General features: G+C 39.5%; 1 protein-coding gene across 1 annotated transcript in view; it reads right to left on the bottom strand.

Annotated features, from left to right (window-relative positions):
• The window catches only part of oxct1a (3-oxoacid CoA transferase 1a), a 66,271-nt gene that overhangs the window by 8,362 nt on the left and 40,319 nt on the right, over nucleotides 1-17,590 (bottom strand). Inside the window, exons 14-15 of the mRNA XM_007247169.4 lie at nucleotides 9,642-9,731; nucleotides 7,119-7,199 (exon numbers count right to left, since the gene is read on the bottom strand). Of these exons, the coding sequence (XP_007247231.2) occupies nucleotides 7,119-7,199; nucleotides 9,642-9,731 (171 nt within the window). The remainder of the gene's footprint in view (nucleotides 1-7,118; nucleotides 7,200-9,641; nucleotides 9,732-17,590) is intronic.

The following is a 17,590-nucleotide window of genomic DNA, read 5'->3' as shown; positions in this document are numbered from 1 at the left end:
TCTCTGAGGCTTGTGTCTGTGACTTTAAAAAACAGTCATTGACTGTTGACTGAAACATTATGCAAAAGATTTAGCAGTGTGAACCCGGCCACCGACACAAATAGATCTGCTAAAGCTAATAAACTAGCTGACTAGATATAAACAGACCACAGCTCTAGTGATTCCAAAGCACAGCAGGACTACAGTCTGGAGGAAGCAAAAGGCTGGCTGAGGTCGCTTCTTGTGGAGCCAACTATCATCTGTCATAAACGAAGAAAAAAAACAAAAAAACAAAAACCTGAATGTAATCAGTGAGACTGAAAACCGCTTTGACACAACAGCGTGTGAGTTATGAGGCTCAATCATGTGCTGCTGAGAGCTGCAGTGTGTTTACACTCTCTCACACACACACCTGTCTGCCAGCGGCGGTGTGTGAAGAGCAGACAGTTATTGAGCAAAAATGCGTCTGACCCTTCAGAACACCAGCCTTTTACTGTCGCCCCAGTGAACCCCAAACCATGACCTTCACCTGCAGAACACCCCTTTAACCATTCAAACACCATTCAAATTCCATCTCCAACCATTCAAACCCCATCTCAATTATTCAAACCCAATCTCCAACCATTCAAACACCATCTTCAACCATTTAAACACAATATTTAACCATTCAAACCCCATCTCCAACCATTCAAACACCATCTTCATCTATTCGAACATCATCTCCAATCATTCAAACACCATCTCCAACCATACAAACACCATCTCCAACCATTCAAACACCATCTTCATCTATTCAAACATCATCTCCAATCATTCAAACACCATCTCCAACCATACAAACACCATCTCTAACCATTCAAACACAATGTTTAACCATTCAAACACAATGTTTAACCATTCAAACACAATGTTTAACCATTCAAACATCTCCAACTAGTCAAACATCACCTTCATCCATTCAAACACAATATTTAACCCTTCAAACATCTCCAACCATTTAAACACCATCTTCATCTATTCAAACACCATCTTCATCTATTCAAACACCATCTCAAACCATTCAAACATCATATCCAACCATTCAAACACAATATTTTACCATTCAAACACAATGTTTAACCATTCAAACACAATATTTAACCATTCAAACATCTCCAACCATTTAAACACCATCTTCATCTATTCAAACACCATCTTCATCTATTCAAACACCATCTCAAACCATTCAAACATCATATCCAACCATTCAAACACAATATTTTACCATTCAAACACAATGTTTAACCATTCAAACACAATATTTAACCATTCAAACATCTCCAACCATTTAAACACCATCTTCATCTATTCAAACACCATCTTCATCTATTCAAACACCACCTCAAACCATTCAAACATCATATCCAACCATTCAAACACAATATTTTACCATTCAAACACAATGTTTAACCATTCAAACATCTCCAACTATTCAAACATCATCTTCATCCATTCGGACACCATCTCCAACCATTCAAACACCATCTTTAACCATTCAAACACCATCTTTAACCATACAAACACAATCTTTAACCATCCAAACACAATCTTTAACCATCCAAACACAATCTTTAACCATCCAAACACCATCTTTAACCATTCAAACACCATCTTTAACCATTCAAACACCATCTTCATCCATTTAAATCCAAGATCAGATATATTAGAGCTGGCTTTATACAGAAACCCCATAAGAATTTGCACTTCTGTAATGATTGGTAAATGACACTTAAGGTCTCTATATCCTATTTCCCCATTACTATTTTTATGTTGTAACAGAACCTGACCTTAATGTTAGTATGACTTTATGTCCTTGTTTAGTTTACTTTTTTTGGTTTATCTGATTCTGGTCACATTATATTGTTACAGCTGTTATTAAAGATCTTTTGGACATAGGTTTGTTCTATTCTGTTTTGTAAACACTCAATAAACCAATTGATAAAAAACAATTTAGATCACCACCACACCAGACTGAACTGAACACCTCCAACATCCTAAACACCATCCAAACACCACACTTGACTAAAACAGCTGATTTTTCACCTCAGCTGCCATGATGGGTGTAACAGTTAGAAATGAGAGTGGAATTGGGATCTGTTGCTGTTGGGATTTGTGGGATTCAGCTCTGGGTTCTGTTTCAGCGATAGCATCACAAACCAAACCATCAGATAACCAAATCCTTCCATTAGCCCAGGAGCACCACACACACATTAACCTGCATTAGCAACCACACTTCCTCCCGCCTGTTAGACAGCATATTAGCACAGCTAATGAGTGCCCAACCCTGGTCCCAGAGGACCGGAGCACAAAATACAGCTGAACGAGAGGAACCAGTGTCTATATTATGATATTTTACACTCGGCTGATAGTAAAAAAAAAAAAAAACTAAGTACAATATACAAGAAAATTATAAAAGTATATTTTCAATATTTATATAGTAATAATAATTATTATAATAAGAAATATTTTATTATATACATATTCAGGGCTCTGAGTGGTCCAGCGGACTAAGTGTTGCCACTTTGATCAGGAGATCGCTGGTTCGAATCCTGTTCATGTAGCTTGCCATCAGCTGCCGGAGCCCTGAGAGAGCACAATTGGCCTTGCTCTCTCTGGGTGAGTAGTTGGCGTTCTTTCCCCTCATCACTGCCAAGGCTGATGATGCTCAGCACAAGGCATCTGTGAGCTGATGTATCAGAACCTAGTCGCTGTTTTCTTCTGAGTGCGCTGTGATGCTACTCGACAATGCTGAATCAGCAACCTTTAAAAAAAAAAGGTGGTGGCTGACTGTCTTCACATGTATCTGAGGAGGCATGTGTCTTCATCCTCTTATTATTGGGACATCACTAGTGATAGGGGAAGTCCTAATGAGTGAGTTGGGTAAAATTGGGGAGAAAAATATATATTTTGTTATCATTCTAATTTCATTAATACAAAAAGTTTCATTTAAAAAAAAATAAATTTTAGATTTATTTACACATCAGTCCATTCATTTAAAAGCTGGAGAGAGAGAGAAAGGGAGAGAGGGAATAGGGGTAAAAAAAAGAATAGTGAGAACAGCAGAGCGCTTTCGGCTGAAATGGCACTTGTGTTGAGAATCAACAGTCACTGAGCCTTAGGCACACTCTCACACACACACTCATACACACACTGCCCTTCACACAGCACAGAGGAAGCCCTCAGCTACTAGCATTGGACTGGGGGACGCTTCACATATGTAGCTCACTGAACGATTCAGATTCAAAACACAAACAGCACAACCGAACCAAATAAAATGATTCAAATCATACATTAATAAGTGATTTGTTTTTCAGTAAGAGTGATTTAAAGGATGGGTGGATCATCATCTCCTGGACTATATGTCTAGTCAACTCCTGTCTGAATGAGACTGAGAGTGAATGAGTGAGGCGCCAAGTTTAGTGAATGAGTATAGCAATAAATGCTTTGGTGAATCTGTTTTTTTAATTAATTACAAATTTGGTAAATGGATGAGGCACAAAGCATTTTAATGAATGAGAGTTTAAATGAACTAATGAATTTAGAAAATGTGAGACAATTAGTGAATAATTGCTTTGATGAGCAGTTGAGCGAATGAGTGAGACAATATTTGACTTATTTGATTTAGGGGAAGACTTTGTGCATCAGTGAGGCAATAAATAGTGCAGTGAATCAGTAATGCAAAAGGCAATTCAGTGAATCAGTAATGCAATAAGTGATTCAGTGACTCATTGATTTAATGAGCGATTTAGTGAACGAGTGATTCAAATGATTCAGTTAATGAGCAATTTAAGAAATGTGGGATGATTCTCGGATCATTTTGGGCACGTGTGGAGCGGCTAATGCTGTTACGCTGCATTATCACTGAGAGGGTGTGTGTGCTGGGTGGAACGGAGAGGAAGTGGGTGACACTAAAGCTGAGATGGAGGGATGTGATTAGCGACAGAGCGCTAATGTCATTTCCACTCTGTCCATGCTCAGAATCACAACGATTCATCAGCTCTAACTGAGCTCCACACTGCCTGTGGTCACAGAGGCCTGAGGACGCTGCAATTGACCATAAGTGGTCTAAACACCTGACAGGTCTGAGTGGTGATGAACATTGACATCACATCAAGGGGAGAAAATGATTGTGGCCTTTGGCTGTAAGCGAGTCACCAATACTCACACTAATATGTACAGCCACAATTCCAAAAATAGCGGGAATGCTGTGTAAAATCTACATAGAAATAGAACTGATAAATACAGCCAAAGCTTTGCCTCAAAGAGGGGGCAGCATTTCTGGATAATGTTGACATGTCTTATTTTTTGCACAATACAGCTTTAACTTGCTGTATTGAAATAATTCCTGGAAGAGTCCACACAGTGATTTTTAGTACAGAATCATGCCTGTATTTAATGTAGGGCTGGGGCGACGCGTCGACATAATCGACGTCATCGATTACAAAAATACATCGATTTGCATAACGTGCGTCGGCGCGTCGTAAACATGGCGGCGCCTGTGGAGAGCATTAGAGGTTAGATCGGGCCCAAAAATTCCAACTGGCTGTTTTCGGGCTGTTTTAATGAGCGAAATATGATCAGAATTATGTTAATTAACACGGTAACATAGAAGCATAGAACTATTATTTAATTAAAATGATTTTTAAGAACAGCTAAACACAGTTCTGCAAGTCAAACGCGGAGGAGTTCACGTGCGAGAGACACAGAGAGAGAGACACAGAGAGAGAGAGAGAGAGAGAGAGAGAGAGAGAGCTACTCACAGGTGAAGGTTCTCTTTGATCTCCTCGTGCTCATATTCTAGTCCCATTCATAATTCTGCAGCTCCCTCAGTGTTTTCTGCCGTATTTTGCGGCTAGCGCGAGCACTTACAACCGACACCGCGGACCGCGGGGTGCCGCCGCGTTTGTGCCGAATCCGACTCTCTGCTGAATCTGACTCCCGCTTCGCGGACAGAATCGGCACAACACCTGCGCTGTAGAACTGCGGTAGTGAAAACAGCGCTTATAAATAAATTAGTTTAGTTTCACTTTCAGTTTTCGTTATTTTTTTTTTAAATAAAAATATAATTAAAAAACAGACGCCTACATCTCGGACTATTTTCTGGAGCCCGGGTCGGATTTACGGGCGGGCCTCGGGTCATGTCGGGTTCGGACCAGAGAATCTAAGCTCTAGAGAGCTTGGACTCCGGAGAGCAATCTCCAGCTACAAAAAAACGCCAGCGGGCATCTAAAGTTTGGGAGCATTTCACGCAAAAGGGCAACAATGTGGTCCTCTGCCATATGTGCAAAATGAGCACTTGAAGCGCAAACATCCAGGAGCACTATGTCAACAGAGTCACACAGTAAGTTACCGTTTACATCAGGGTCTCCGCGGGTGTCCTTAAAAAGACTTAAGGCTGTCTACCAAAGGTTTTAAACCTGCCACAGGCAGAAATTATACATTTTTGGTTTATATTTGTGCATGGCATTTCGCAGTTTCCAGAAACAGTAGCATTATTCATAAGTTCAGGTGTTTAGCTAAGCTAGCTGCCTTAAGTTATTTTAGCTAGCGCCGTCGGCGCTGCGGTGTCACACCGTTTTCTGTCACCGTCAGAATTTTGTGACCAGTGCTCACGGTTATGAGCATTCATTGGCAAAACGGAAGCTTTCTATACCTACACCTTACCCTCAGCCCTAAACTGAACCGTTTTGGCCAGTCGGGGTAAACATTAGAAACGAACACGTTTCGAATCGGCCAGTGCACCGGTCTGCTGAGAACTACTTGCCAGTGGTCACAAAATCTAGCGGTCACAGAAAACAGTGCAACACACGGTTGTGGTGTATGGGAGCTTATCCATTTTTAGCGTTATAGATCTAAACAACGTGCTGTACATGTAAGTGATTATAAGTGTGGGGTTTGGTTTAGTAGGCTTGTGTTGTTGTTGTTGTTGTTGTTATTATATATAAATATAGTAATTTATCGTTTGCTTTAAAACGTAAAATAATTATTTAAATATGTTTCTCAATGAATAGATTAGTCGACTAATCGAAAAAAATAATCGTTAGAATAATCGTTTAAAAAATAATCGTTAGGGACAGCCCTAATTTAATGCAGTGCCACCTGCGGGCCTGAAGATCACCAGCATTCATTACAGACTGTCAGCCTTGTCCCTTACACACAAGGATTTCTCCAGATTCTCTGATTCTTTTGATGATCTTATGTACTGTAGATGGGGGGATATCTGAAGACTTTGCAGATTGGTTAACCTCTGCCCATGTGTGCTTCTGCGAGCTCTTTAAATGAGATTAATGTTATTTTTTTCATGCAAATGCAAAATGTCTTACTCTAAACATGTAGTATGTGTTCTATGCTCTACTGTGAATGAAATATGGGTCTGTAACAGGGGTCGGCAATAGGCGGCCCGCGGGTCAGATGTGGGCCACAAGAATGAAACATCTGGCCCGTGAGGTTGCTTGAACTATAATGAACAATAATAGAAAAAATAAATAATTAAATAAAATGTTTCTCTGGCAAGCTTTTTTTTATATTCCCTCCATGTTTCTCAGTCACGCTCGGCGTGACTTTAATTTCCGCCTGTTCTGTTTTTTCCACCAGTTCTCCCTATCTCCATTTAAGGGAGTTTTTCCCCGGCCATGTCCCAATTCACTTGCCGGGGCAGTGGCAGTGTATTGGACGCGACCCTGATGACACGGGTTTTATCCTGTGTGAGGAGAGTTGTGTTTCTTTTTTATATATTTTTTTCCTTTTTTCTTGGGTTTACCTGCTTTGAGATCAACTGTTCTGCAATTGTGTTCAACAACCATCTGGGCTGGAGAGCTACTAGTCTGTAGCACTCCATCCCATTACACTTCATTTTACAAAACAGTTTTTTTTTTTTAATGGGTTGGAAAAAATCTGGCCTGCGGCCAAACTTAATTGGTCTATAAGGTTCAAAAACATTGTGTTTTTTTTTTTTTTTTTTTACATTTCACAGAGTCCCCGCTTTTTGGCATTTGGCCTGTACAGTGTGAGACAATGTGTTTCTTGATTATGCCTGATTTTATTTATTTATTTTTTTGTGTGTCTGTGGGACCCTCTTGCTGGCAGCAGTGGGGGCTCACCTTCTCTGTGATGATTCGGTCGACACACCCTTTACCCGTCAGTGGCAGACTGCACTTTTCCAGGATCTTGTGCTTTCCTCCCTGCAAACACAGCACAGGGGCGGAGTTATGAAAAAGAATAAAATGAAAACAAAACATAAATCCACAACAAAGCATAAGTTCTATTGGTTGTTAGCTACATTGTATACTATTGTAGTGCAAATTACTTCCATTACTTTTAGGTACATGAGCTTCATAGCTCCAGTGCTACTTTTTGAGGAATTTGCTTGCATTATTTGTCTGCTGCGTTAGCCTTGTAGCCCCAGTGCTAACTTGTGGGGTATAAGCTTCAATTACTTGTTCGCTACATTACTCTTGCAGTTCTCCTGCTTACTGGTGGGGCTTGCTTTACTTGGTAGCTTCATTAGCCTCATAGCTCTAGTGCTAATCTGTGGCTCATAAGCTTCCATTATTTGTTAGCTACATTAGCCTCATAGCTCCAGAGACACTACTGAAGAATAAGCTTCCACCAGCTTAGTGCAGGGTGGTCTGCACCCAGCAGCTGGACTAGAACTGACCCCACCGGTCACCACTGGAGCAGGCTGAGGGAATGACCTGCAGTGTTTAAATAGCGGACAGGGGTCATAGTGCTGCAGAAGGACCACCAGGGCCAATAAGGGTCTGGCCAAGGCCAGAGCAGTGGGGGATGGGAGAAGCGACTGGAGGAAAGGGGAGGACAGAGCAGCAACAGCCTAGAGGAAACAGCAGTTGCCATCAAAGGAGATGAACACAGATACAAAACCACACTGTCCAGAACATTATGACTATTCCCAGATGATAGTAAGAGTGTTGTACGATGATGTGGTAAAACTGCTGAATATAGGGGTCTGGGTTCTTTGTTAGAGAGAAAGAGAACAGTTGGTTCTATTTCTCTCTAAGGCTTATAAATGTGAGAGAATGGCAAAAGCTATTATCAAAGCTAGATATCAGAATGTGGCCTGATATCTTCTCAATCAAACACGTTTGATCCGTTATCCTGGAGGAGGAGCTAAAGTTAAAATTCTGATCCATCTAATCCGCTTTCCACTTGCAGAACTTCAAAGGCAACATCACAGACACCACATCCACAAGTCTGTAGGGGACACCGTTTTTATGGTACATATAAAACAGCATAGTAGGCATAAGGTTTTGGGCCGTTTGTGTGTTTAAATATGTACTGTCACTGTTGGCATCATTCCTTTGGAGGTACACTCTTTAAAAAACACACTCACACACTCCAACATACATACACACACATGCAGCAGCTTCAGGGTGGAAGTGTGCCAGGGCTGCACTGGTAGGGAAGGTGTCACTCAGAGAAAATAATGATGCCCCTCACACTCAGCATGGAGAGAGCACGCACAGCCTGAATAATCTGCTCTTTTCCCCTCTCTCTCACACCATTGCGTTAAGTAACTTACTCTAATGCTTATTTTTGTTTGCACCAATTACAACATTTCCTGATTCAGATTCTAATTCTAATTTAAATCCTGATTCCAGCTCATGTTTTAAATATTATATATACAAACTCTACATATTTAGACTCCGTTTCTAAATATTTTTATATTTATAATATAATATATATTTATAATATTTTTATAAATACTATTTTTAATTCTGATTCTAATAATTGTAATTCTGACACCAAGAGTAAAACTAATACTAATTCTAACACTGGTTCTAAGCTTAATTCTGGTACAAATTTTAATTCTGATTCTAATCTCAAATCTAACACAAATTTTAAATTTGATTCTGATTCTAATTGTCTTTACACTAATTCTATTTATGACACCAAAAGAACAAATAATAATTCTATTATTAATTCTAATCTTAATTGACATCAACTATAATTTATTAATTTGAATTTAGATTTTAGATATAGTCTAATGTAAATTCTAATTTTGATTCTGACTATATATATATATAAATATATTAAACAAATGTAATTATGTCTCTGATTTTAACTGCTAGTCAAGCTTCTAATTATTTTAATACAAGACCAATGATTAACATAATATCTTTTTCTGATTCTAATCGCAACTCTGACACCAGTTCTAATTCTGATTCCAATTTTGATTAAAAAGAGTAAAACTAATACTAATTCTAACACTAGTTCTTAACTTAATTCTGGTACAAATTAAATTCTAATCATGAATCTAATCTATAATCTAACACTAACATTAAATTTTTAATTTCTTTAAACAAATTTTATTTCCAACACAAAGACGAAAACAAATATTAATTCTAATATAATTCTAATCCTAACTGACATCAATTTGTCTGATTCAAATTCAGATTCTAGTCTTAATCTAATGTCAATCCAAATTTTGATTTTGATTCTAATCTTATTATAGTTCAAATTTTAATTCCATTTCTGTTTCTGAGCTGTGATCGTCGCCTTGTCTTTAGGCCTTTTTAGAAAGCATACAAACATCCTCTCACCCTCAAACACCCCCCCCCCCCACACACACACCCACACCCACACACACACCCACACACTGTTACCTTTGCAGAGTGCTCCATGGTAACAACCACCTTCGTCCCAGCGCTTGCCACCAGGTCCATCGCTCCACCCATGCCCTTCACCATCTTACCCTGAAACACACACACATATCAGCATTAGCATTTTTTGTCCACTGTAAAGTACAGAGGAGCTGATTTCTATTTGAATTTTTTTTGCTGAACAGAAGAGACAGTTACTCTAGCAAAAAGCAGGATAAACAATATTTTATATCTTTGATTTTAGTAGGAACAATGCATAAGCAGGCTATTAGTATTTTATTAATATTAATGCTATTGTAACAGTGGTATTATAATTATTAGTAAGATGCACATAGTGGAGCCCAGGTTCACACACACTACACACATCTGTGCCACTTTGCAAAGTTTTAAAAGTCCACTGTAGCCCCAAATCCCACCAGAAGCTTCAGTTGTCCGTCCTTGGCGCTGGAGGAACATCTGGCAGATGTCATTCTAGCGGCCGGAGGGTGCGGCCTGTGTGTTTACAAGGCAGCGCTGAGAGGACACTGTTGCTAGGCAACCAAAAACCTGCTCACCTGTGGCTATAATCACCAAACAAATGCATTTCTTTTCCACCAGCACTGACCACGCTGTCCTGCATAACCCTGCTGACCTCAACACCATCAGCCCAGAACCAAGAGCTTTTAGAGCTTCTGCACTTCTTTAAAAAGCGCAGATTCTCAATTTCCTTGACCTTCCTCAATTTCAGAAGACGTTCACCGACTTGTCATCAAATGCCAGTGTAGGGAGCGCTCTATTTGATACACAAATTCATTCTGGTCGACTGTAATACACAACAAGAAGTGTAGGGGGTGCTCATTCTAAAAAGACAGTAAAACACTACAGAAAGCATAAGAGGGCGCTCCATAAGGGTCTAATACACTACAGGAACCGTAGGGGGCACTGTATAACGCCCCATTATGCTTAAATAAGACACACTTTCATTGTGACAGACTGTAATATACTAGAGAAAAGATAGGGGCCATCTATAATGCCTTATAAATGTTCATATATATATATATATAAAAAAATCCAAATAGATAATAAGTAAACTACGTAATTCAGAGTGTGTTTGGTGTGAAAAACTGTTTTAATTTTTAAGTACACTGTACAATTTCACATCAGATTTCACTCTAAATGTTCATCTTAAACACTGAGTTCCCTGTCCCCAGTTTCCCTTCAGCACAGTGTGTATGTCGAGTTCAGTCCAGGTTTCTGCCTCTCCTCCAATTACAGCACAATCAGATCCAGCCGGAGGCTCTGCATCCTCACAGCCTCCCCTAATGCAGCTCTGATTGAGTTTACCATCCCATAATGAGCACACACACACACACACACACACACACAGCAGTACAGATTCACCTGTTGCAAAGACTGTGTGCATGTTCAACACACACCAAGCACACACTAATAAAAAAAAAAGAGAGAGGGAAAAGTGGACAAAGACAGAGGGACAAGGAGAGAAATTCGAAAAGAAAGAAGAAAGAAGAGGATATGGAAAAAGATCAGAATGGAGAAAGAGAGAGAGATCAGAATGGAGGGAGACGAATCAGAATGGAAAAAGAGTAAGAGATCAGCATGGAGAGTAAGAGACCAGAATGGAGAGTAAGAGATCAGAATGGAGAGAAATGGATCAGAATGGAGAGAGAGAGAGAAAGAGAGAGAGATATTAGAATGGATAGAGAGAGATCAGAATGGAGAGAGAGAGAAAGAGAAAAAGAGATTAAGAGATCAGAATGAAGAGAGACGGATCAGAATGGAAAAAGAGAGTGAGATCAGAATGGAGAGAGAGTAAGATCAGAATGGAGAGATCAGAATGAGAGCCACGGATCAGAATGGAGAGAGAGTCGGAGAGAGAGAGAGAGAGAGAGAGAGATCAGAATGGAGAGATCAGAATGGAGAGAGAGAGAGATCAGAATGGAGAGAGATCAGAATGAAAGAGACGCATCAGAATAGAGAGAGACAGATCAGAATGGAATCAGAGAGCAACAAAGAAAGAGAAAAAGAGAGAGATCAGAATCAAGAAAGACAGAGATGTATCAGAAATCAGAATGGAGGGAGATGGATAAGAATTGAAAAAGAGAGGGAGAGATCAGAATGGAGGGAGACTAGAATGGACAGAGAAAGAGAGAGAGACCAGAATTGGGAGAGAAAGATCAGAATGGAGACAGAGAGAGAGATCGGAATGGACAGAGACGGATCAGAATGGGGAGAGCGAGAGAAAGACATTAGAATGGTGAGAGAGACTCAGAATGGAGTCAGAGAAAAAGAGAGAGAGAGAGAGAGAGAGAGAGAGAGAGAGACTATAGTTGACAGCAGACAGCCAGAGAGAGTTTCCATGACAACAAATCAAATATTTCCCCGGCAACTTTCTCTGTCCTCGCTCGTCCACAGCGCCAAACGAGACGAGAAATTACGCCCTTCACTCGAGACAATTTCCTCCAGCCGAGCCGTTCACTCTGCGTCTGCTCCGCTAACCTGCTACACACACACACACGCTCTGGCTAATGTCGTTTCCCAGACAACTGCTCAAACTACCCCCCCCCCCCCCCCCGCACACATAATAAATGTGATGTGTAGATTATCAGAAAGAACAATCGCAAACTGCTATAAAACACATTATCAACCCTGAGTCACAGAGTCAACTAAAGCCACAGTTCAATGAAAAATCTAACCCCGCCCCCAGATCTGATCCACCAAACAAGACAAGCTAAGTGTCTATATTAGCTTACAAACAATAAACCCTAATCATTTAACATTTAGCACTGGAGCCAAGAGCCTACTCCCATACCATAAACAGCCATTAGTACTAACCTGTATAACCAACTCCTCATCCTTTTGAAGAGATATGTCACTGCTGACCAAATGTAACCCCTTAGATCTATGAGACATTGAGTAAAAAGAAGCTTTGACTGGTCTGAACTCGGGAATCGGGAAGCCAAAAAACGTTGTCTGCCCCCTCACACACACTACGCAATTCTCTCTCTAACTGTCGATTCTGAGTATTGAAAATTCTGCAGACTACAGCCCTAACTCAGCCAGACTCAAAATCTGTGCTAAAATTGTGTAGTTTACAAGTTTACTTTTAGACAATGTACAACACTGCTATATCCTGACCTGACCAAACACAAACAGAATGAACCACTGAACCACTGCTGGACACCAAATTTTAATTATAAACTATTAATTTAACATAAATACTGTGTTTTTTAAGGGGTGTCCAGGTAAATTTTCTGGTATGTTGCTATCTTGGCAACGGAAAACACAGGTGCGCCACTGATTGATTAGAACCCTAGAAGTGCAGAAGCGCTGCACTGTTAAAATACCAATCAGTCAGAGCGCACCTGGGAATGGCAAGTTGCACACTGACTGGTTTATTTCACCTTACGCTCAAAACACACCCATTATTAATTGAGATAATTAGCGTTGCAAGGTATAAGATTTCCTGTTGTTACGATGGCAAAGATAAACTGACACTGACCTAGGCCTGGACAATAATTCGATATCGGTATTTATCGCGATAAGAAATGTTTCAATAACGGTGATATCAGTTTTGTGGTATATCGATATGTATTATTTACAGAATCACGGACAGGTGTTTTTTACTGGCGTTAGCTCGCCCCAGAGCTCAACACATTCAGCCCCCGTAGCTGGGCTACGTCAGTGCGTGATGACGTAACCACACAGGCACGTAGCCAAATAGGCTAGGCTAGGCTAGGCAAGGCTAGGTTAAAATGGCTAGGCTCGGGTTCGTAGCTTCGCTACGCAGCAAAAATGTCTCGCGCTGGAGCCAAACGGAGCCGGGACGAGCGGATCCAAGGCTAAGGTAGACTCGGTTCGGTAGGCCCCGGTCCTCGAGGCCGGCCGCGGGCCCGCTCGCTCGGCCGTGGGTCCTCGAGGCCGGCCGCGGGTCCGCTCGCTCGGCCGCGGGTCCGCTTCCTTGCCGCTTTGCTGCAAATTGTGCCGGAGAGTGCAGCCGACCAGCAGCGGTAATGTTAATACATCTAATCTGTTCCACCACTTCAAGCAACTCCACTACATACAATATTTTTCTTATAACGTTACTGACTGAAGCACTTTTATAGCTTATGTTGTAACTAAGTTATTCATAGTTGATAAAGCCTGTAGGTTTGTTTATTTGACGGGAAAACCTTGTTGCTTTTATGTGTATAAAGGCTTCTTGTATTCTATATCCTAGTTGAAACACTTTTGTTTTAATCTGTTAAATTTGTTCACAAAGAATAAGAAGCTCTGCCTCTGTTGTAATTTAAAGTTATTTTTATTGGTAATAGTTATTTAGGCTTATGTTTGACAGGGATGTCATGTTATTATTTTGCTATATGCAAATAATATTGAGCATTGATTTATTTTGACTACTTTTATTTCTAAAGTATTAAAGTTTTTGTGAAAGGAGGTTTCAAAGGCTTAAATTAAATTTTCAGACAGTAGTAGGTACAGATTTCCGATAGATAGATATCGAAATTATATCGTATCGACCGAAATTTAAGGAATATATCGTTATATTAATTTTGGCCATATCGTCCAGCACTACACTGACCTAAATCAAACTGCACGGTGTATAATTGACGGCTCCCCTATAGATAAGTAAAATAGGGTCTATAGTGTTTAAATCATACATTTTGTCACAGATTATTTCTTATCTTACACTTAATATGAGCTGAATTTCGTAAGTTTTGAGAGTTGGGCCTTTAAAATAAAATCACAAGAATCTATCAAATTGTCGTGTATAATTCAGACAGGACTGATGACTTTTAAGGCACTCTATCATTTTTAATCTTTTTTCTAGTGTGCTGAGCGGTGAGTAGGCGGTTGTGTGTGTGTGTGTGTGTGTGTGTGTGTGTGTGTGTGTGTGTGTGTGTGTGTGTGTGTGTCGTTCATGTGCGGCGCACACGCTCACAATGACACTGTACTGGATCCATGACAGCTCAGAGGAGATTAGCGCAGCTAGCGCACATGAACAAAAACATAAATATGCAAATGTGGAGTCTAAAGAAATGGTGTTCTGAGATCCTGCAGCAGCTCAGAAAGAGCCCTGTTCTCACATAAAAAAGCCCTGCTAGAACTGCTGCTGTAGAATTGTGTCACTCTGCAGGACAGCCAGGAGTGTGTGTGGGTGTTCTGAAGCCGTGACTAAGAACGTTCACTCCAGCTGTACTTGACCTCTCTGCTGCTCAGGCAGGTGAGACTAGACCAGTGGATTACAGCCGTACACTGCATTACATTACAGTAAACAGCCCATATCATATATTATTCACTTATATATTATTCACTCATATATCATACACTCATATATCATACACTCATATATCATACACTCATACCCTACTCACATATTATTTACACATATATTATACACTCACATATCCTACACTCATATTATTCACTCATATATCATACAGTCACATGTCCTGCACTCATATATTATTCACTCATATATCATACACTCACATGTCCTGCACTCATATATTATTCACTCATATCCTACACTCATATATTATTCACTCATATATCATACACTCATATCCTACACTCATATATTATTCACTCATATATCATACACTCATATCCTACACTCATATATCATACACTCACATATCCTACACTCACATATCCTACACTCATATTATTCACTCATATATCATACACTCACATATCATACACTCATATATTATTCACTCATATATCATACACTCATGTTATACACTCATGTTATACACTCATATATCATACACTCACATATCCTACACTCATATTATTCACTCATATATCATACACTCATATCATACACTCATATATCATACACTCACATATCCTACACTCATATTATTCACTCATATATCATACACTCATATCATACACTCATATATCATACACTCATATATTATTCACTCATATATTATTCACTCATTTATCATACACTCATATCATACACTCATATTATTCACTCATATATCATACACTCATATATTACTCACTCATATATCATACACTCACATAGCCTACACTCACATATCCTGCACTCTTATTATTAATGTATATATCTTACACTCATATATCATACACTAATATATTATTCACTCATATATCATACTCACATATTATTCACTCATAAATCATACACTCATATATCCTATTCACATATTTTTCACTCATATTTCACACACTCATTTATCATACACATATCTTACACTCATACATCATACTCACATATTATTCACTCATATATCATACACTTACACATCCTACTCACATATTATTCACTCATATATCATACTCACCTATTATTCACTCATATATCATACACTCATATATCATACTCACATATTATTCACTCATATCATACACTTATATATCCTACTCACATATTATTCACTCATATATCATACACTCATATATCCATCTAACATATTATTCACTCATATATCATACTCACCTATTATTCACTCATATATCATACACTCATATATCATACTCACATATTATTCACTCATATCATACACTCATATATCCTACTCACATGTTATTCACTCATTTATCATACACTCATATATCCTATTCACATATTTTTCACTCATATTTCACACACTCATATATCATACACTCATATCCTACACTCATACAGTTGTGGTCAAAAGTTTACATACACTTGTAAAAAAACATAATGTTATGGCTGTCTTGAGTTTTCAATAAGTTCTACAACTCTTATTTTTCTGTGATAGAGTGATCGGAACACATACATGTTTGTCACAAAAAACAGTCATAAAATTTGGTTCTTTCATAAATTTATTATGGGTCTGCTGAAAATGTCACCAAATCTGCTGGGTCAAAAATATACATACAGCAACATTAGTATTTGGTTACATGTCCCTTGGCCATTTTCACGGCAACTAGGCGCTTTTGGTAGCCATCCACAAGCTCCTGGCAAGCTTCAGGTCGAATGTTTGACCACTCTTCTTGACAGAATTGGTGCAGTTCAGCTAAATGTGATGGTTTTCTTGCATGAACCAGTTTCTTTAGCACTGTCCACATGTTCTCAATGGGGTTTAAGTCAGGACTTTGGGAAGGCCATTCTAAAACCTTAATTCTAGCCTGGTTTAGCCATTCCTTTACCACTTTTGATGTGTGTTTTGGGTCATTGTCTTGTTGGAACACCCAACTGCGCCCAAGACCCAACCTTCGGGCTGATGGTTTTAAGTTTTCCTGCAGAATTTGGAGGTAATCCTCCTTCTTCATTATCCCATTTACTTTCTGCAAAGAACCAGTTCCACTGGCAGCAAAACATCCCCAGAGCATAATACTACCACCACCATGCTTGACAGTAGGCATGGTGTTCCTGGGATTAAAGGCCTCACCTTTTCTCCTCCAAACATATTGCTGGGTGTTGTGGCCAAACAGCTCAATTTTTGTTTCGTCTGACCAGAGAACTTTCCTCCAGAAGGTTTTATCTTTGTCCATGTGATCAGCAGCAAACTTCAGCCGAGTCTTAAGGTGCCTTTTCTGGAGCAAGGGCTTCTTTCTTGCACGGCAGCCTCTCAGTCCATGGCGATGTAAAACACGCTTGACTGTGGAGACTGACACCTGTGTTCTGATTGGGTCTATAGTGTTTAAATCATACATTTTGTCACAGATTATTTCTTATCTTACACTTAATATGAGCTGAATTTCGTAAGTTTTGAGAGTTGGGCCTTTAAAATAAAATCACAAGAATCTATCAAATTGTCGTGTATAATTCAGACAGGACTGATGACTTTTAAGGCACTCTATCATTTTTAATCTTTTTTCTAGTGTGCTGAGCGGTGAGTAGGCGGTTGTGTGTGTGTGTGTGTGTGTGTGTGTGTGTGTGTGTGTGTGTGTGTGTGTGTGTGTCGTTCATGTGCGGCGCACACGAATTGTGTCACTCTGCAGGACAGCCA

The sequence above is a fragment of the Astyanax mexicanus genome, chromosome 12 (genome assembly GCF_023375975.1).
Source record: "Astyanax mexicanus isolate ESR-SI-001 chromosome 12, AstMex3_surface, whole genome shotgun sequence".
NCBI classification, from domain to species: Eukaryota; Metazoa; Chordata; class Actinopteri; order Characiformes; family Acestrorhamphidae; genus Astyanax; species Astyanax mexicanus.
Note: the sequence above shows the minus strand (reverse complement) of the source record. Positions and strands in the feature narration are given on the sequence as shown.